The sequence below is a fragment of the Crinia signifera genome, chromosome 8 (assembly GCF_055691185.1).
Source record: "Crinia signifera chromosome 8, ASM5569118v1, whole genome shotgun sequence".
Lineage (NCBI taxonomy): Eukaryota > Metazoa > Chordata > Amphibia > Anura > Myobatrachidae > Crinia > Crinia signifera.
In genome coordinates this window covers 165,292,455-165,314,510 of record NC_139224.1, presented here as the reverse complement: position 1 = coordinate 165,314,510, position 22,056 = coordinate 165,292,455, and the positions used below count along the sequence as shown (strand labels likewise).

The window sequence follows — 22,056 nt, the reverse complement described above, 5'->3', positions numbered from 1 at the left end:
GGGACCCCAGACTGTCCTCGCCACGCCCGGCAGCAGCAGCAACAACGGTGAGTGCTGCTGCTGGGAAATTAGCACTGTGGGGGCATAGCAGTTTGTGACACTGTGGGGGCATAGCAGCTTTTTGGCACTGTGGGGGCATACCAGCTTTTTGGCACTGTGGGGGCATAGCAGTTTGGGGCATACCTGGCACCGTGGGAGCAAATGTGTATCAGGCACTATTGGGGGCATATGTATATATGGCACTGCACTATTGGAGGCATATGTGTATCACACCCACCCAAGGGGTCCAAATAGACCATGCCCCTTTTTTGGCATGCGCGTCGAAGGTGCTGTTGTTGGCTCTTAGCTTGACTACAGATATTTTTCGGCTCTTTACCTCTGACCGGTTGGCCACCCCTGGACTATATTATTGAGACAATCAAGTCCATTTAGCATTAATAGCATATTCAATACGATAACAGTGCCGGGCACCACACTGCAATATGCGATTGTACTGGGACAATGTAGCAATCTCCAGGGACACAGAACCCGTCCCTCCTGTGTGTGTAAGCGGAACTACTGCACTTGAGCAGTCCTGCTGACAACACATGCACAGCGCTCATTCACAAATTAAGGGGGAGATTTACTAAACCTGGTGAAGAGATAACGTGGAGATAAAGTAGGTGATAACGCACCAACTAATTAGCTATGTTGGAAAAATGACAGTTATGAGTTGATTGGCTGGTGGATTATCACTTTCCACTTTGTCTCTTCACCCGGGTTAATATATCTGCACCTCGGTGAGTAGCCCACAGGCTACATCGGGCTACTGGTAGCTGCGGGGGAGGGCCAATCTCCGGTATGCATCACATAAGATTTGTGGAGCGCCCTCAACTGCGCAGACTCTCCCTCATTTCCCCCTTGCCCTTCCATACCGATTGTAATAAACTGAAAATGGTTTGGGACCAACAAACTGTATATCTTTGTAACATGTGGAGGCAGCTGGGTTAAACCTACTTACTGAATGGACTTCCTTCCAGTATTGTGCTCACGGACAGGTTTGTTATGCATGCAGAACAACCAGACAGAAACGGAACTCCCATGTGGCAGTTACAGAGGTGGTTGCTGCAGCACAGTCCAAAATTCAAATTGGGGAACTTCACCAACTGCCAGTGACCCACCCATCAGCGCTTAGGAGGCGGGGGGGGGGGGGGGGGGAGTTAGGGTGTCTGCTCTATTTGAATTTGAATTGCACTGCACTCCCACTTCTGCAACTGCCACTGTGTGTGATACAAACATAAGTACCCAAGCAGGGGATTCTCACCCGCGGCGCAGCCGATAAACTCTGGATGACAAAGACCACGGGATTTCCTGCATTTTTAATGGCTTCCACAGCTTCATCGTGTCTGGCTTCTTTCAGATCTACCCCCGACACCTGGAAACAATATGCAGAGCTCAATAGAAGGTTCCATGTCATTATTTTATTTTTAACAATGAAAATAATTAAAACAATAGTAGTAATATTTTCAACATTGTACTGGGGGGGGGGCAGATACAAAAGGGCCAGAGTACTTTAGTAACATTTACATATAGTATACAGCTGTGGTTCTCAACCTCTGTCCTCAAGTACCCCCAACAGTGCACGCCTCTAGGTCACCCGGCAGGTGCATAGGTGCACTCATTATTCACTGACACATTTAAAAACAGGTGGAGCTAATTATTGCACTTGGGATTCTGTGTCGAGACCTGAAAAATGTGAACTGTTTGGGGTACGTGAGGACCCCAGGTTGAGAACCACTGATAGATAGTATATTTTATGGACACTTGCAGGGGTGCCCTGAGTTGGTGGCTCATGATCAATACAGCAAGAAAACCCAGTGCTGTCAGTGATAAAGTGGCCAAACAGTAGCAAGTCCCATCCCCTCGCCATGCTTCAGGCTCAGTGGCTCGCTGCGCTCGCCACACTTTATAAAATTAACTCCACACCCACGTGGATAATGGGGATATGACGTGGATAGTGGGTATATGATCCATTATGTATTAGCACAGCTCCTGTTACGTAAGTTACATAGTTTGCGTAGCCTGAATAGTGGTGTATTGGTATTCTAAATACACCACTACACAAACGACTTAATGGACGCCCTGTTAATACATAAGTACCAAAAAAAATTATAATAATGAATCCATTCAGCAGGAGTCTGTTGTGAGGCATGAGGTGAATTTTAAATGTTCAGGCGGATATGTTGTGAGGCTATGTTGTAGATATTAATAAATAGTAAATAAGCAATACTATTGCTTATTAATTGGTAACCAATTTTACCGCAGCGGTCCCACTTATTACTGCACGGTTCCCATTGACCAATAGACGGAATGTCTCTAATGCGGCTTCCCTCCACACACACACACAGAAACGTCCTGGACAGGAATACTTATTCCATGGATGGTGGTATTAGCATACTGCAGGTGAGAATTAATATTACAGCCAAAGTTCAAGGTCCAGCGGTGGTGACCGATATTACCAGGCTCAAATAACACGTTCCTCCGCCTCAAAGAATGCTTGGCGGCTTCCGGCAGGCGTTTATACTCCCGGCAACAGGACTAATAACTCACCTGATCACCTTCAGAACTGTTAAATGTCTCAACTGACATAATTGATCATCTATATTTATGTCTTGTGTTTGATTGTATGTCTCCGAAACACTGCCATCTGTTGGCAGCGAGTGAAACTACATCTTTCACACATGCACAAGCACATAGGCAATCACAAGGTAGCAGACTACCTTTCGAAGCATTTGCTTTGAGCGGGCTTACTAGTACTTTAATATCTACAGATAGTTCCTAGTCAGATTTGCACTGCAGCTTCATTGTAAAGGAAGTTAGGATATTCTAATGGGTGTTCTCCCACAACCCAAAAATATATATGGTTAGTTTAATTGGACCTATTGAGTGCACGCACTTTCTATCTGTCCAGGGCTTAGAACGTAGACCCCACAGTGTAGGTAAAAGCTGGACTTTACTGGGGAAATTCAATCAGAGGCTTTGCTACGGTGTGCTGTTCGCCACCAGCAACGTCGCTAGTTTCCCTCTCACCCTATAGAGGTGTGCAGATAAAATAGCAATGTTCAGCCTAACCGAACTGGCAAAAGGAAACGCAGCCAAACATTGCAAGAGATGTACATCTACCAACGCCTGCATCTCTAATTCAATTGGTCCGTAAGGCTGTATTCTATGTACTTGCGACTATATACTTACTTCTAGAATTTTATCTCCGGTCTTCAGTGCTTTGGTTCTCCCGGCGGGACTGTCTTCCAGGACATGCTTAATAAAAATCCCTTTTAGCTCCTCTCCATTTTTGAGGCGTTTTATAACGCTTTGTCCACCAACTATACTGATTCCCAGGGAAACTTGAGGCTCTCTCCAAATTTCCACCCTGAAAGGAGATCAGAAAATAGGAGACGTTGGACAATAGTAATGCGGCTGTTGGGTGCGGTTTTGGTAGAACGCAGAGCTAGCTAAACCGATTCTCAAGATCTACCATCAGTCCACGTTTCCCTGACCACCTAGCTGGTGCACAGGCACAGTCATTAATAACTGTTACATTTACCAGACCTCCTAGCTGGTGCACAGGTGCAGTCATTACTAACGGTCAAATTCCCAAGATCGGCTAGCTGGTGCACAGCTGCAGTTGTTACTAACTGTCACATTCCCCAGATCACCTAGCAGGTGCACAGGTGCAGTCATTACTAACGGTCACATTCCCCAGATCACCTAGCTGGTGCACAGCTGCAGTTGTTACTAACTGTTACATTCCCCAGATCACCTAGCAGGTGCACAGGTACAGTCATTACTAACCGTCACATTTTCAAGACGCCCTAGATGGTGCACAGGTGCAGTCATTACTGTCACATTTCCCAGACAACCTAGCCGGTCCACAGGTGTAGTCATTACTAACTGTCACATTTCCCAGACCACCTAGCTGGTGCAGTCATTACTAACTGTCTCGTTTCCCATCTAGCTGTTGCACAGGTGCAGTCCTTACTGTCACATTTCCCAGCCCCCTAGCTGGTGCACAGGTGCAGTCATTACTAACTGTCGTATTCCCCAGACCACCTAGCTGGTGCACAGGTGCCGAAATTACTAGCTGTCAAACATGTGCTGCATTCGTTCCTAACCGTTACATTCTACAGACCCCCAGGTGGCATGGACTGTTGGTAGATCTCGAGGACTGGTTTGGCCATCCCTAGAATAAAGGGCCAACAATCAATAGGTCATCACCAAAGCACACGGTCAACAGACAAAAGGTTGAAAATTAGTTCTTCATGTTTTTTTATTGTGCCAAATTCTAGATCTCCCATATGGGCTCCAAATTAATGTACAACTTCATTTTCCATGCCTCAAACAAGGTGCGCTCGGAACCCTTCACTATTCCCAGCCAGAGATCACGTAGAGATCACGTAGATCACGTAGATCACGTAGATGGTACCATATTGTGTTAAACTACTGACCGTCGGCCAAGTACCGTTGGAAGCGGCTAAAGACAGGGACACACACGGATAGTTATTATACATACACACGGGGGGCGCTCCAGTGACTGAATGTCGGAGTCTCCTCTCCTTCCCCTTCTTCACGCTCAGGCAGGTCACTAGATAGAGTAGAAGTGACAGATGTAATACAGAGTACATTAAAAACAAGCATCTCACTGCAAATGCCATTCCTAATATGCAAGAGGAAGCGACACGGCCTCCAAATCCTGTGGCGGAGATAGCAAGTTCCGGGCTTCACAGGAACATTTTGGAGAGGCCACTATTACCCCTTGCATGACGCAAAGCCACCTCGCTTTCACATTAAACCCGGGTTACCCATTATACAGAGGGCGACCCTAGTCCAACTCTTATAATAACCCGGGTCGAATTGCCAGGTAGTTCGACCTGGGTTATAAGGTGTGATGTTTTCACACCGCACCTCAACCCGGGTTCATACATCACCAACCCGGCAATAACCCGGCCCCGAGGTGCTATTTGAAAGGGGTATAACATCGCTAAAGTCAAAATCCGCAGCAAAACTTAGGAAATCTCTGATATAAGCGACATTAAAAACTCACAGTACGAGTAACATTTTTAACCACTGAAGCAGAGACTTTTTAACAAAAAACAATTCTAAAAATACTAAACAGGAAGTAAAATGATATTTACTGAAATACTAAAAGTAAAAGTGCAGAAAAATGCTTAAGAAAATGGACTTGACTGTTCAGGGTCATCGCTGTAACATAATGAGAATGGATTAGGAAATGTGACACCCATTTGCTTGAACATATCACAGATTACTACATAGGGAGAGCCAGCAGTCACTAAAATAGATTCTTCAGACCGCAAGGCTTGCAGCACCACCTAGAGGAGACTGAAGAGGCCGCAACTACAACCTCCGTAAATTACGTTGTTTTTTCTTCTTTTCTTTCATTTCTGAATAGTCCACTTGCTGCAAATGGAACGACTGAAAACGACTTGTATTTTAATTTTATTAAATATAATTGTGTATTATATATACCGTTATTAGTCCAAAGTAAATTAATCAATTTAGGAACAAAAATAACCGTTACACTTAAAGTATTGCTTCATTGTTAAAAGGACACTTTGCTATCGCACCCCGTTCATATCGAATGTGCAGGTTATAACTTCGATCTGTCACGGGCGGTCCTTAAGTCACCATTCCTGATGCTGCATATGGTTTTAAGCCTGAGAGCCCTCTATGGTACATCTCACCATTTTCTTCTTAGGACCAATGATAAGCCTCACGCTTCTGGTATTGGTAATACGCAGCTATTGCATTATCTATTTCGGCACATTAAGCATAATTTGTATTACTCCAACCAGTGGCGAAACTAGCTGTTTTTAGGCCGGGCCGCAAATGTTTGAAAAGGGGCCCTATGTACCACCCAAAGGTGAAAAAATAACCTGTTGCTTTGACAGGGAAGATGTGCCCTCTCAGCTCTGGCCCCCATAGCAGCTGCACTCCCTGCACCTATGGTAGCTACACCCTGTATATAACACATGTAACTGTGACAGGGAAGGTGGCCCCTCTCAGCTCTGGGCCCCATAGCAGCTGCACTCCCTGCACCTGTGGTAGCTACACCCTGTATAGAACACATGTAACTGTGACATGGAAGGTGGCCCCTCTCAGCTCTGGGCCCCATAGCAGCTGCCCCCCCTGCACTTATGGTAGTTATGCCCTTCACTCCAACAGACTGAAGGGTGACCGACACTGTGCACACAAATTTCAACTGATGAAGGGGACACAGATTGCCACAAAACGTTTCCTGTGTTTATGACGGGCATATCCTGCTACAGAAATAAAAAGCTGATGTGAGCTTTTTTTTTTTTTTTTAACGGAAACTGATAACATTGTAGCCATTCACTTATTTTGGGCAATTCTATGGAATATGGAGACCTGGAGTTATGGGAGCCAATGCAAGCCCACAAAGGGGGTATACACAAGCAAGGCTCACAACCACACCATGACTTATTTTCCTATGGACACTGGCACTTACAGCCTCTGCTATATAGAGAATTCATTCAACTGTCCCTCTCCCGGCTGGAGAGACCGTAAAACCGATTAGACTAAATGAGTATTATTTTTGGTACTTGTGTATTATCACGGCGCCCATCGCATTGCATACCATCAGGCATACCATGGTATGCGATGCGATATCGCGCGATGTTGTACAATGTCATACAATGCGATGGGATGCGAGTAAAAATTGTATAAGCACCCTAATGGGTGCTTACAATGTTAAATGCACCCCCACGACACCCCCCCCTATAAACGTGAACCCGAAGCGTGGCGAGCACAGCGAGGCCGCGAGGGGCGGCGTTACACATCCTACGACCTTTTTATACCCCCACTATCCACGTCGGCGTGGAGTTGATTTTGTAAAGTGTGGCGAGCGCAGCGAGCCACCGAGCCCGAAGCGTGGCGAGCGCAGCGAGCCCCGCGAGGGGACGCGCATAACTTCACAGGTATGCGCATTCGCTTGCCATGCTACGGGCTCGGGGGCTCGGTGGCTCGCTGCGCTCGCCACACTATATAAAATCAACACCACGTCGACGTGGATAGTGGGGGTATGAAAAGGTCGTAAGACGCGTACCGCTGCGCTCACCATGCTTCGGGTTCACGTTTATAGTGGGGGGTGGCGTAGGGGTGCATTTAACATTGTAAGCACCCATTATGGTGCTTAAAATCACCCATTAGGGTGCTTATACAATGTTACATCGTATATGGGGCAAAATCGCATCGCATGCCATCGGGTGTATGGCATGCGATGCGATCAAAAATCGGGCGACTAATTATCGTGGGCGCCGTGCTAGTACACAAGTACCTTATTTTTATTATTGTTATCAATAACCACAATCATTCCAGTACGCATTAGACATTTAAGCACTGTGGTCCTTTTAAATATTTATTCTACTTCTATTGTTATGGATAAACGGACGCAGCTCGTTAATTCTAAGCTTGGTGGTTTGTCATTGACTTTCACGCTCACCGGAAAAGCTGTACTACGTGTGTCACTCAGCGCCCTCCTGATTAGGACATAACAAAATAAAATAAAACTCTACCCAAAGGAGATAAGAACATAAAACTCGATTGGCAAAAAAAAAAAAAAAGACGTTAATAGCACTGCACGATATCCTTCTGAAACCAAATTTATCATTCCATTACCGAGTCAGAAGTAGCAAAGCTCATTATATCGTCATAAAATTATACGCCTTCCGAAATGATGTTAACGAAAACACAATAAGGTTTTATGGGCCATCCTTACAAAAGCCAAATAGATCAGGCCTTGCAAACCCTCCGTCGCCTCCAGATGATCAAATGATTGATCCGACTTGAACAGAAACGGCATAAATATACCGGCACGTCCAAATTTTTATACCCAATTTTTTAAACTGAAAATATGCCAAGCTTAATTTCAGTCCCAAAAAAAAAAAAAAAGCAATAAAAAGCCTTCAGGCCTGGTTTTATTAACGGATAAAGATCGACAAGGCTACAGTTACAGAAATGGGTTCTTAATGATTGATGCGAGGTTCTGTACTATAGTATGGGGGAACTATGCACTAAAATTCGGCTTTTGTGATCAGTCTGCAAAAATGCTGCTCAGCGATGGCGGAACGTTCCTTGGAAATGCTGCAAAACTGTTTTTTTTTATAGTTTGGATGGCAGCTGCTAATATTGAAGTGTGTTTTGATGGTTTCCTGGTTGGATGGCGGGTCAAGTTTCAGGCAAGTCTGTCATCTACAGCAGAAATAGAGAAGCTTCGGGGGGGGGGGGATACTGTATACCGAGGAAAGAATGTAGGACCCCAGTCCTAATTCATAAGTTATGGTTAAGTCCTAATCACTTACATGGAGGACTGGCTTTGCGCACGTGGAGCCGCAGAGCTTACAGTCGCGCTGGTATCTTTCCTCTTCTGAGCGTAGTTCTTTTCTATGGCAATTTCATCTGGGTCGAAAATGATCCTGGGCTCCTTGAGCGGAGAAATTTCACCTGAGAAAACAGATATTATTACTGGATAATAGGACACAAGTATTGGGTTCAATTCTGTGGAGAATGATAAAGTATCAAACAATCAGCTCCCAACTGTCATTTTTCAAACATCCTATGAATCCAAAGGCAGGCGCAGAATGGCCAGTACTTTATCGCTCACAGTTTTGTCTCCCTCTGAGCTTTAATGCATACCCCCCATACATTATTTAGCTAAGGATCACGTACATTTTAGTGTTTATTACAACGATGACAAACTACAAATATCAGATGGGTGGGGAGTAGACTGGGAGTGTGAGCATTCACTCCATAACACTGATCACATACTAACCTTGATCCACTTCTATAGCGATGTCCTCTGGGCTATGGAGCTGAGCGTCATAGGTGTCCACATTTATGGGTTGTAGTAAGGTCTCGCTCTGTGTTCCATACTGCAAGCAAAAAGGAAAAAATGATAAGAAACTGATATCTCAAAATATAAGATAATAAACATTAGAATTAATGCCACTATCTTTTTTGAAATATTGAGCGAGAAGGGGTGCACCCACCAGTCTTGTAAAGCAGGGAAAGTCCTTGTAATCAGACAGCATGGCTACTGTGTGTACAGTTTGTACAGAAACTGTACATAGTGTAGCCATGCTGTATGATTAAAAGGGCTTTCCTTGCATTACAGGAGTGGTGTGTAGTGCACCCTTCCTCGTTTAGGTTACATTACATCTGCCCTGACTTTGCTACCCCAGCGTTAATATATTATGGCATGAGTGCAAGCCATTTTGAATACTATATAAATCCCAGGAGCGCGCATCGGGATCGCAAGGTAAAAAACCTGTGCGATCTGCATGCGATCCCGATGCGATTTTGACTATATAGTCAAAATTTGATGCTGGATTGTACCGTGTATACACACCATTAGAATTGATGGTTAGGCAATCTTTGCTAACTCATGTGCTATTTACATACAATTCATGCTATCTGCATTCAATCTGTACTATATAGTCATTGCTGCCCTGTCTATTTGATTTCTGCTGAACGGGATCGCGCATCGGAATCGAATTGGGATAGAATGCTTCAAACATTCGATGTCTACGCGATACCGATTCCATTTTTACTATATAGTCAAAATCGAATGTCAAATTGTAAAGTGTGTACACAGCATGTGTGTTTATTGTATATTTATTTAATTTTATATATTTATTACATATATATTAATTAAAATAAAAATATATAATAAATACATATATATTTCACACAAACCTATATTATTTACTTCTTTATAACAATATCTTTATATTAAATTGTATACCACAATTAAAATTTGTATTATTCTATGATCATTTTTATAGTCATAGTTGTATTGTTGATTTGCGTGTGTAAATTTGGCTCAGATGCTAGAACTGACCCTACCGCACATCACATATCCAGACAGACAGATGCTCTTTTGTATTATAATTCCCAATACGTACTATAAGAAATATAAAGATGGGCTGTCATTTTTCTTAAATCTATAACTCTTGCCTAATGAATTACCTGTTCTTTTCATCATATACAATAATTCATCTTTCTAGGATTTTTCCAAGCGAGCCTAATTCTTTTCAAACATTAATTATAGTCACAAAGAAGGTAACTAGAAAAACGATGAAACTACTGTGTCACATGTAAACTTCATGTAATTATGCATACATTTACGGGTCAATCTAATTATCCGCAAAGGGGGTGAGCTGCTGCCAGAACTGCGTAGAAACGTCGGCAATGTTGCTGCAACTTGAGCTCCTTGCGCCCATTCTCTCTCTGGGCTTGCACAGTCCTATGGGGCTGCGAAAAAATACTCACAAGTCTGGGGTACTGTAATGCCCCTTTTAGACTGCACTTTTTACCCGGTATTTTGCTGTTTTTTTACCGGTAATTTGTGCAGCCTAAAAGGTGCAGAGTGAATTTACCGGTTCAATATAATTGGTATATCTAAATGTAATTAAGCAGGGTCCTACCCGTTTCAGACTCGTTTTTTTTCATCCACTGTTTTCTATGGGTTTAAATGGGTTCAATGTTGTGAAGGGACAAAAACGGCATTGAAATACTGTTTAAAGATATGCGCTGTGAAAGGGGTTTTAGCTGACTGACCCGTTTTTAGAAACTTTTAAAATACCGGGTCAAAGCCAATTCCTGACCAACAAACTTTTTCTACAAAATATTGACCTCTAGAAGTGAAACTTTATTAATAAACGCATCCATTCACCACCTTCAGGTGACGCACAGGCTTACAGATAATTAATCACACAAATGACCATAATACTGTATGTGAATAAACTTTTCTGTAAAATACTAACTGTATAAAACAATATTCTGCTGCTAATTAGCTTTGTCTGGATTTCCTCACATCCCTTTTCCTTAGGAAAATAATGGCCAGATGTATTACACCTGGTGAAGTGATAAAGTTGTCGGTGATAACGCACCAGCCAATCAGCTCCTGACTGTCAAACCCAGCCTGTAATCTGACAGCAGCTGATTGGCTGGTGCGTTATGACTTTCCACTTTATCACTTCACCACGCTTAACCCTTTGGGTGCAAACAATCTCTGTGAGAGATGTATCCAACAGATTTTATTTTAAATTCTATTCTTCTTTTTTCTTTATTTCTCTCATATATTTTAAATATGTCACAGATTTTATTGACTTCTAATATCCATATGAAATCAGAGAGCCCATTATTTCACTTAGAATGCCACCAGTAGAGCGGTGCGGTTACCTGCAATGTAATAAGTACTATTCGTCTATCTATCTCCTGTCACACACACCCCCCCCCCCCCCCCCCCCGGGAAAAAAAAACTGCTCAAACTACATCTCTGTAAAAAAATAAAAACTGCTAGAACTTTTAGATTAATGAAATACAAGTCAATAAAATGTGCGACAGACGTATTGCATGATCAATAACTACATTTAGCCGATGACAGGTAGCTCATAAATATTCACAAACCGTTTTTTCGAATAACTTTTTTTTTTTTCGCATTCAATCAAACGGTGATCTGCAAAAGCTTTGAAACACTTACAAGCTTGCAGTTTCGTCAATCAATGAATAACTTTTTTTTTTTTTTCTCTCCCCCCCCCCCTGAGCTGGACCTTACAACTAATCTGATCATGGCAGAAAAAAAAAAAAAAAGGGTGATAGAGAGAAGTGCTCAGACGGGGTCTAGAGCGATAAATCAGTCAGGGAGAAAAGAGGAGCATTATCTGGGCCAGACGATCTTCTAATCAGTTCAACTCCGTGTTTAATGAATGATTATTTTACTTATTGCTGGTGAATACGTACTGCTGCCGCGTCTAGCCAGGGCTGAGTGTAAGCCGGGCCTTGTATGGAGGGAGGTGGGATCCCATTATAATGCAGAGCATAGCGATCATTGTGCGGATGAGAAACTTCTCCTTCGGGGCACTCATCATCCACAAGCATCTCCCTTTCTTCTGTAAATCCCTCCATTTCGTGCATTTCCCACGACTCTTGTAAAGCGTCTGCATTATTGGGCTGTATATTAAGGGCTCTTCCCATTGCTAACGATGGCTCGTCAACAAGTTCCTCTTGTCCTTCTACGATGAATGGCTCCTCTTTGTATTTCTCCTAAAACAAAACCCCCCCCAAAAAAAAGTCAAACGCTAAAAGGCAAAACGTCATATATAATGTGTAGGGTTACGTGGATAAATCAATACAGACGCCATCTGGTGCCAGTGTATATTTTAACTCGAGGGGATATTATCTTGCCAGCCAGGCATCACAGTGTGCACAATGATTTAAAGGGCAGCATTTGGCAGACACATCGGAATCCCAGTCACAATCAGACCAGTCGACTTTTTAAATACGTGTAATGAATGCCGTATCCTAGTTATCCGCTTTGATTTGTGTGGATTTATGAGGATAAATAAAATCTGTATCTGGAATGAGCATGACATGATGTAAATGCAAAAATTGCACTGTGCGTTTGATTTTTGGCAAGCTAGTTATATATTACTGGTGGCGGGGCGATTATTACATTCCAGGTCATAGAATCGTACGCAGTGGAACCTTGCCATCATAGTAGGCCTTAAATTAGGTCCAGGGATTGATGTTACTAAAAGATGACACCGAATGAGGTTTCTCCGATAAGGGCAGAAAAATAACGTACACAGGAGTATGTTAATCTGCGGTGATTGCGGACGTTGTTTTTCATCACACTATCTCCGTGTGTAGTTGTTACTGTGCAGGAGAACACTTGGTACCTTCATCAGTCAGGTATTCCTGGGATATGTGGTCTCGTACAGCATGCAGACAATTAGTGGGGCACACCTGGATACCAGGCGCAGCCCACTTAGTGCTACTGTTGAACACCGGACTTGATACAATTAAGCAAAATAACACCGTGGCATGCTTTGTGTAGTATGATATATTTTATTTGTTTTAAATAGTGGTGTTTCAGTGTGAGAATGTTCCTTAATATTATCGGCATTGACAAGACAATCATTCTGAATAAAACGGACCACAAACACTTCTTTCATAACTACCCCGGCGCTGCGGACACTTTGTGGCGTCTTATAAATAAACAAACTTACTACTACCCCGCAAAAATAAACAAACAAAGAGGAAAAACTCAATATATTTTGCGACAATTACTGCAGATCCTTACAATGCACAAGAGCAAACTGTACATATTCAGATTTAACTTACATGGTAAAAGCCAGTTTGAGGTGATGTATCATCTCCTACGTTGTCCACGTCAGCTTCAGATTCACCTACGTGTGGAATATATACATGGTCTTCCTTTATTTCGCTCTGAAGGTAGAGAGGAAACACCGGTATACAAAAAGACAGTCAATGAGCAGGTCATCTAGGGCGGTAAAAGGGGCGACAGGGAGTCAGAGCGTGGAACATGATCCGCTCATAAATATCAATATTAGATTATTGTTTTTTTTCGAAGATTCCGTCACCATTATTCAGCTAAAAATGTCATTTTCTGATTACATGTAGATTAAAATCAAATGAAATAAACTTGTGTCATTGCCTGGTGATTTTTTACGAAGCCAAACAAAGGTGCTTTTTTTTGGCCAAATTAAACAGATATGGGCACTTTTTGCAAATGAGTAACAGAACACAACGGCTGTATGCAGCCTGGCCAGCAGATGGCAGCAACACACTGATGGGGCCACTGGCCAAGCAGATTTGTTCATTGCATTATATAAAGTCTACAGTTGGGGGAGAAATCAGTAGAAAAATAATCACAAATTGGACAACAAAATCACAAGGCATTGGCACGTTTAGATGCTCAGTATTAGTTATATGATGGTATACGGACCGATGGCACTGCGATGGGATACAAAAATGATGCCCTTTAAGCCAGCCCCTAGTCATTGCCAACAATACAAAACTGAATAAAATAAACTTTAAAAAAGTTAAAATCATTTTAAGCCGTATACAACCTTTCGGTATAGAACAGTATTGGGTCATTATAGTATAACTAAACTGTGGCAGCTCAGACAAGTGAAAAGAAAAAGAATAGCACAGGATTCAACTCTGATAATAATAACTGGGGTCAGGATTTAGGTCACATACTGGAGAACACTTGAAAAGTACTAGATGCAGAGATTGCGTCACCCCTTCTATTCTGTGCCCTATACAGGGGTCACCGTAACACACCGAGCAAAATAAATCTTAACGGACCTTGACACTGAAAGTTTATTTAATTGAATAGTCGAATAATTTAATTGAATAAATAAATAAAGACCACAATAACCAAGGTTTCTTAAAACAAAAAATTCAGTGGTTCCCAAACTTTCTTGAATCACTGCATAATAAAAGTATCAACATTTTTTTTCACGACACCCCAGGATCGATAAATTTGGAAAAAACATATTAAACTAAATTGTGCCTACCTGGGCATCACGGATGGTGTAATGGTTAGCATTACTGCCTCACAGCACTGAGGTCATGGGTTCAATACCCACCATGGCCGTAACTGTGCGGAGTTCTCTGTATATTCTCCCCGTGTTTGCGTGGGTTTTCTCCGGGTACTCCGGTTTCCTCCCACAATCCAAAAATATACTGCTAGGTCAATTGGCTTCCAACAAAATTAACCCTAGAATGTCTGTGTGCGTATGTACATGTGATAGGAAATATAGAGTGTAAGCTCCACTGGGGCAGGGACTGATGTGAATGCTCAACTATACTCTGTAAAGCGCTGCGGAATATGTGTGCGCTATATAAGAAACTGTTAAAAAAAAAAAATCCCGACATTACCCATCCCAGGAGGGGCAAATTGCTTTGTACATGGACTTACCTCTTAATTTATGAAGAGTGTTGAAAGACCTCTCATTAATAAATAGTTCAACACAGGTGATGGCAATCATAAATTAAGAGAGAAATCCAGGAGCGGAGCATTTTATCCTCCTGCAATGGGTCATGTTATACCCCTTTCAGACAGAAAAATCCCAAAAACCCAGGTATTTCCCGGATACAAAAACCCGGGTACAACTAGGCAGCAAGGGGCTGACCCCCTTTCACACAGGAGCAAAAACCCGGGTATTTCCCGTGTCGACCCCTTTCACACAGAAGCCAGATTTTTCCTGCAAAACTCTGTGTGTCATAAGAATAGGACAGTTTTAAAGGCACACAGAGATGAGGTCATCAAAAGTGGGTGTTGACTGCTCACTGCATTGCATTAACCATGGCATGACACAAGGATAGGTTGTAAACAAGTGTTATTGTTTTTATATACTGGTAGGTACATGTTACCTCACATGGCTGTCAGTATATTTGCAATGTTTGAGTACACTGTGGCATCTTTGACTGTCCCAGTCATCTGTTTGCAGATATCCTCCTCCCCTCTCACTGCCAGCAGCTCTCACCTCTTGCTTCTACCAGTGGGCCATGCTATCCTTTTTTCAGCTACCTAATGACCTCAGAGGCCAGCTCCATTGCCATGCCCTCCCAGCCAATCAGAGAAGCCTATCCTCACAACCAATCAGCCAGCACCCCACCAGGAGAGCCAATCAGTGCCTAACAATGTGTAATAATCCTAAAAACCCGGGTCGTTTCCTTTCAGACAGCTGGCGACCCGGGTTTTTGGAATACAGACCCGGGAAAAACCCAGGTAAATACCTGGGTCGAAGTCCCGGAACTTTAGACCCGTGTTGACCCTTTCAGACAGAAGAAAAACCCGGGTCGACACGGCAAGAGCAGGGAAATTCCCGGGTCTTTTTTTCTGTCTGAAAGGGGTATTAGTGTCTTTAGGTTCAATTATGTGGGGTACACAGTTTTGCTTCTCATTGTACACATGTTGTAGGATTGGCAGCACTGGTTTTTACCCAGCAGTTTGATCATAAACCGTTTTACTACAAACCCGAGGCACCACTGCAAGAACATTGGTGCCCACCAGGACTGGCCCAAAAGGGGTACAGGGGAAACCCCTGGTCCCCCCCTCCCCTCCCCTCATCTGATATAAATCTTTATACTCCACAGGACTATGGTTTATTGTCTAAAGTGCATTGCATAATATTTTACATTATCACTAGTCAGTATGTACTATACATATTGATTAATGGGTCTGGACAATGCACTCCTGGAGACTGGCCACACCCTCACAAGGGCCCGTAATACTGCATTCTTGTTCATGCCCCAATCAGACACTGACCCCTGGGTGCCTACGCAGAGAGCTTGGGAACCACTGAGCAGAGTACCCATTTATTGCAGGACTACTGAAAAGAAAATAACAAAAAAAGTAAGAACAGTACGGAGACAGGGTACATTATGAAGAACTAAATTCTGTTTGATTGAAGCTCCCAAAACTCCTTTAGACACCAGCCACCAAGCAAATACCCACTTTTGCCCCATGAGTCTATGTAACTGTGCAGAAAGTTTCCCCTCAACCGAATTCTATCTACACATTGATAAAAAATTCATAACACCCTCCCTTGTCATCTGCCTGTCTGCCGTTTCCTGCCATTGTAGACCTGGGTCTTCAGCATTGACACCCATTATCTGTTGAACATTCTTCAGGACAATCCACCCCTAATGGTGTTGTAATGCTGTGATCCAGCAAGAAGCCAATCACAACACAGAAAATAAACAGGTACTGCTGACAATCGCATTATTAGGATGGTTGTCCACTGAAAACTGAAGCACCGGATAAAAACGCCTGTGGTAGTCGAACGTAACAAGTGGTGGTCACCGACCATATCCAAGAACACAGTTGGGTTTACCCATTTGGGTTCATCTCTCCAGACAACACAGGAAGACAATTTGAGGAATACAATATTCAAAAGCGTGTGACCTATCAATGACATCTCCGAGGCATGAGGAAAGAAAAAAAACCACAAAGAAAGCGGTCGTCCATCCCTAGTGAACAGAGACACTGCATTACTGGGTTAGCCATGCACAAAATGGCCACCCCAACCATTTTGAAATGGCTCCTATAGGGAATTTTGTACCATGCACGACCTGTGAGCTCTGGAAACTGTATATATAAGCTATATACTCTTCCGTAATGTTCTGTTATACAAAAACTAGACTGAAACCGGAGACACACTAAGCGATAAATCACCCAATGTATCGTTCTAACTTGGATTGGAATGCGATCAATGATTGCGTTCAGTGTGTATGCTCAATTGCTTTGTCCGGGCCATTGTTCTATCTGAAGTTCTGCACAACAGATGTGTCGAACCCATGGACTTGGGCATGTATGTAAATGGAATATATGCCGATATATCGCTCTGTCAGGTGAACTCCGCCTTAAACCTCACAGTCAGGGCTACCATTTGAAATTGTGGGGCTTGGGACTGACAAAATAGGCAGGTTCCCCCGGTGTGCATGACAAGACCTCCGGTGTCTATAGCACTGGCCGCACACATCTCAACCTCTACAGTGCTTCAACTGCAATGTGAACTTTGTTTATGACAAATTATACTTCATAGAATCCATTTCTGGGCCCCCTTTCTATCCGGGCCCGGGAATGCAGTCCGGCCAGTTCCCCCCTGAGGGCAGCCCTGATAACGGTGCAAAATATTGTGGACAAGATCACTTAGTGTGTACTCTTCACATCATTAATGACCCCCGACCCCATTCCTTGTCCAAGCATGTCTGGTTGAGGGAGGTTATCGATAATGACGGCTATGCTGCAGCACGGCCATAACTGTTCACCCCCTCACCAATATTGGTGGTGGCGGTCATCGGCTAGTGTTTATGGGGCTTTAGCTTTGTACTGGGGCAAGCCACTAACTTTTTTTTTTTTTTTTTACCTAAATTAGAATGGTCTGGAGATAAATAAAAGCTTATATTCAATTATTGCCTATCTTTGTGCCTTTGTAAGTTCCCTGTGTGTTTAATTATGAAACAGAGAATTTAGTCACTAGAAGCGCACCAACCTAAGGCACCAAACTTACAGTATATAATAGGAGCGCATTTATCGTGCATATCGTCTATGATCTGTTGCAAATTATTTGCTCAACATTCATAAGCCAAAAATTATATTTAGAAATGCAAATGCCTTAGGTCTAAAATTAATTTAGCAAGAACCCACCAATGCAAAAAGCAGCATAATTACTGGATTTAAAAAAAGACTGTACCTTTTACTTATACTCCATACATCCAGTCTAATTTATTAAGTTTTGGCTTTCAGCCTATTGGATTAGAATTGATAAAGACAGCCAATTGTTTTAGAGTTCGTATTTGGAGTTATAAAATAAAAGGATACAGCAAAAGTTACTTAAAATTTCATCGCTTGTTAGGATTTGGAAGAACAGAAATATGATTGGAAGTTCAGGATTTTGCTAGAGTTTATGGCACACAAATGATTGTCCCTGGAATTTCAGCGTTATGCTAATGATCTCGTTATCAATGTGGAATTACTTGAATTAATTAGTGCAGCATGCTGCGGTTTTGGGCTCTTACCACCAACGGCTTGCAAATGCCAATGTGAACCGTTCCTGGTGGCACAGATGTTAATATTTGTACAGCGTCATCCAACGAAGCATTGTCCATGAAACTGTCATTTACAAAGACCAAGCGGTCACCAGGCAATATCTGGCCGCACTCCTCAGCGACTCCACCTGCTACCAGAGACTGAATGACAATCACCGTCCTTGTTGGGTCTAAAGGATCCTGAAGATGGAGCCAAAAACCAAATCAGTGAGAAAGATCACGTGGAGTTATAGCTCTTCTGTCACACAAACAGGCTGCTAATTCCATCATTAACCCCCAGTGCTGAATTAGGCGGTTTTGACAAACTGATTACGCGTTGAATTCTGAAATTGGACTCTGAGGTCTGGATACAAAAGGTTTATATTAAATAAAGTTTAGAGGAAATAACAGGAAAGGTTGCAATATTTGAATTGATACACATGCAGCTCATGCGTGATTCGGTACCACTGCGGTTGTGGATTGGGCTTTTACATCTACACATTGGAAGGTTTATAATTTTATACATGTTCCCACCAAACAAATACCAGGGGGATTTGCTTCAGTGAAATGAAAATCCAGACATTTATAAATTCTTTTTGGACATCAGCAAAATTTTTTTTTTTTTTTTCGAAAACTATGACAACTTATGGGGCCTACACACGAAGCGATATACAGGCATTTTCTAGGCGATGTTACTTAATTTAACTGCATCGCTCAGAAAATGGCCCAACATCGCTGTGTGTGTAGGCACTATAGCGATGCGCGGTCCCCTGCGGCGCTATCTCCGAGTGATTAATAGACGGCATGGTGGTTATTACTTGGTCGGGGCCAGTGTTCTCACCGGAGAACGCTGACCGTGACCGATCGCTCAGCGCTGTGATATAGCATCGCTCATCTTACTCACATTGCTACTTGTGTAGGCACCATGAATTGTAAATACGTCAATAACAAAATAAATGTTATTGACTTATTTACAATTCATGGTTGAAGGAGAAGAATTTTTTTTTTTTTAACATCAAAATATATTAAGATTTAGTAAATACAACTATTGATAAAACATATATACATATATACAGTGCATCCGTAAAGTATTCACAGCGCTTTCACATTCTGTTATGCTACAGCCTTATTCCAAAATTAAACAAATGTATTTTTTCTCTTAAAATTCTGCACACGATTCCCCATAATGACAACATGAAATTTTTTTTTTTTTTTTTTTGACATTTTGGCAAATTTATTAACCCCTTCATGACAGAGCCAGTTTTTGCCTTCCTGACAGAGCCCTTTTTTTCAAATCTGGCATGTATCACTTAAGTGGGGATAACTTTTTTTTGCTTTTACTTATCCCAGTGATTTTGAGATTGTTTTCTCGTGACACATTGTACTTCAAGTTAGTGGTAAATTTTCGTCGATACAGTCTGTGTTTTTTTGTGAAAAATACCAAAATGTCGTAAAAAAATGGAAAATTTTGCGATTTGAAAAATGTTAAATTTTCTGCTTGTGAGACAAATAATCTTACCACTCAAAATAGTGAATAACTAACATAGACCATATGTCTACTTTATGTTGCCATCATTATTTCAACCTCATTTTCATTTTTTTGGACACTAGGAGGCTTCAAATATGAATAGCAAATTCTCAAATTTTCAAGAAAATTTAAAACTCTGATTTTTTTAGGGACCAGGTCAGTTATGATGTGACTGAGTGACTTGTATGTGAGACACCCCCATAAATGATGCCATTTCAAAAACTGCACCCCTCACAGTATTCAAAACAGCATTTTGGAAGTTTGTTAACCCTTTAGGTGTTTCACAGGAATTAAAAGAAAGTGTAGGTGAAATTTCCAAATTTCATTTTTTTTGCAGATTTGCAATTTTAATACATTTTTCTAAGGAACACAGTAGATTTTACTAGAGAAATGTGACTAAAAATTGATTCCCCCAATTCTTTGGTTTTCATAAATATCCTATATGTGGCCCTAGTGTGCACGGTGACCAAACCACAGGCTTCATAATAGAAGGAGCACCTACTTGATTTTGGAGCCTCCTTTTTATGAGATTATTTGGTACTTATGTAGTATCTGGGCTGCCGATTTTTTGATTGTATGCCTTAAGTTAAGGCATACAATCAGATGCGATGCGATGCGATGACCCGATTTTTCCATAGGATTCAATGTTAAAATGGACTGAGTCCATTTTAACATGAAATTCAATGGGAAAAAGGGGTCCTTTTCATACCCCTACTATCCAAGTGGGCATGGAGTTGGATATAAACCTGTGGCGAGCGTAGCGAGCCACCGAGCCCGAAGCGTGGCGAGCGAAGCGAGCCCCGCGAGGGGACGGTATTCTGTGTCCCCTCGCGGGGCTCGCTACGCTCGCCACGCTACGCTCGCCACAGGTTTATATCCAACTCCATGCCCACTTGGATAGTAGGGGTATGAAAAGGACCCCTTTTTCCCATTGAATTCCATGTTAAAATGGACTCAGTCCATTTTAACATTGAATCCTATGGAAAAATCGGGTCCATCGCATCGCATCGCATCGCATGCGATTTGGTCGGGTGCGATGCGATGCGATGCGATGGACCCGATTTCAAAATCGGCAGCCCAGTTACTACATAAGTACCGATTATTTTTTAGGCACCATGTAGGTTTCTAGGCACCATAAGATGCTAAAAGTTAGGTACCCCCCCACAAGTGACCCCATTTTGCAAACTACACCCTTCAGGGAATTCATCTAGGGGTATAGTGTACATTTCAAACCCCCAGGGGTTTCACCAATTGTGGTACAACTGGGCAGTGAAAATGAAAAAAAATTTTTTTTCATTTTCACAGCTCAGTTGTATCAAAATTGGTGAAACCCCGGGGGGTTTGAAATGTACACTATACCCCTTGATGAATTCCCTGAAGGGTGTAGTTTGCAAAATGGGGTCACTTGTGGGGGGGTTCCACTGTATGGGTGTTTCGGGGGTCATTCAACCAGAATCTGTGCTGCAAAATCCAAAAATCACTCCTTCCCTTCTGAGTCCTGCCATGCACCCAACTGGTATTTTTTGGTCACACGTGAGGCATTGCCGTACTCGGGAGAAATTGGGGCACAGATTTTGGGGTGCTTTGTCTCCTTCATTCCTTGTGAAAATGAAAAATTTTGAGCCAGATCTGCATTTTTGTGTAAAAAAATGTAATTTTTTACAGAAAAATGCAGTTCTGGCTCAAAATTTTTTATTTTCACAAGGAATGAAGGAGACAAAGCACCCCAAAATCTGTGCCCCAATTTCTCCCGAGTACGGCAATGCCTCACGTGTGACCAAAAAATACCAGTTGGGTGCATGGCAGGACTCAGAAGGGAAGGAGTGATTTTTGGTGGTGGAAGGAATGGTGGGTGCTATGTCGCATTAGCAAGACCCCCGAAGCACCAATACAGTGGAACCCCCCCACAAGTGACCCCATTTTTGTCACCAGCTTTGGGAGGGGGGCTGGCGCTGCGGCTGGCGGGGGGTGGGAGGGGTGCTGGCGCTGCGGCAGCCGGGTGGGTGGGAGGGGGGCTGCCGGGTGGGAGGGGGGGGCTGGCGATCGGTGGTAATCGGTGCGGTATATACACACACACACACACATATATATATATATATATGTGT

General features: G+C 42.6%; 1 protein-coding gene across 4 annotated transcripts in view; it reads right to left on the bottom strand.

The window, feature by feature from the left end:
• PATJ (PATJ crumbs cell polarity complex component) overlaps nucleotides 1-22,056 on the bottom strand; it is a 175,902-nt gene that overhangs the window by 85,354 nt on the left and 68,492 nt on the right. For 3 of the 4 annotated variants that reach the window (XM_083157646.1, XM_083157648.1, XM_083157647.1), the window contains exons 19-26: nucleotides 18,415-18,624; nucleotides 13,201-13,305; nucleotides 11,818-12,120; nucleotides 8,846-8,945; nucleotides 8,376-8,517; nucleotides 4,550-4,621; nucleotides 3,232-3,409; nucleotides 1,304-1,414 (exon numbers count right to left, since the gene is read on the bottom strand). In XM_083157646.1, coding sequence (XP_083013772.1) covers nucleotides 1,304-1,414; nucleotides 3,232-3,409; nucleotides 4,550-4,621; nucleotides 8,376-8,517; nucleotides 8,846-8,945; nucleotides 11,818-12,120; nucleotides 13,201-13,305; nucleotides 18,415-18,624 — 1,221 coding nt within the window. The remainder of the gene's footprint in view (nucleotides 1-1,303; nucleotides 1,415-3,231; nucleotides 3,410-4,549; nucleotides 4,622-8,375; nucleotides 8,518-8,845; nucleotides 8,946-11,817; nucleotides 12,121-13,200; nucleotides 13,306-18,414; nucleotides 18,625-22,056) is intronic. The other variant, XM_083157649.1, reaches the window with a different exon arrangement.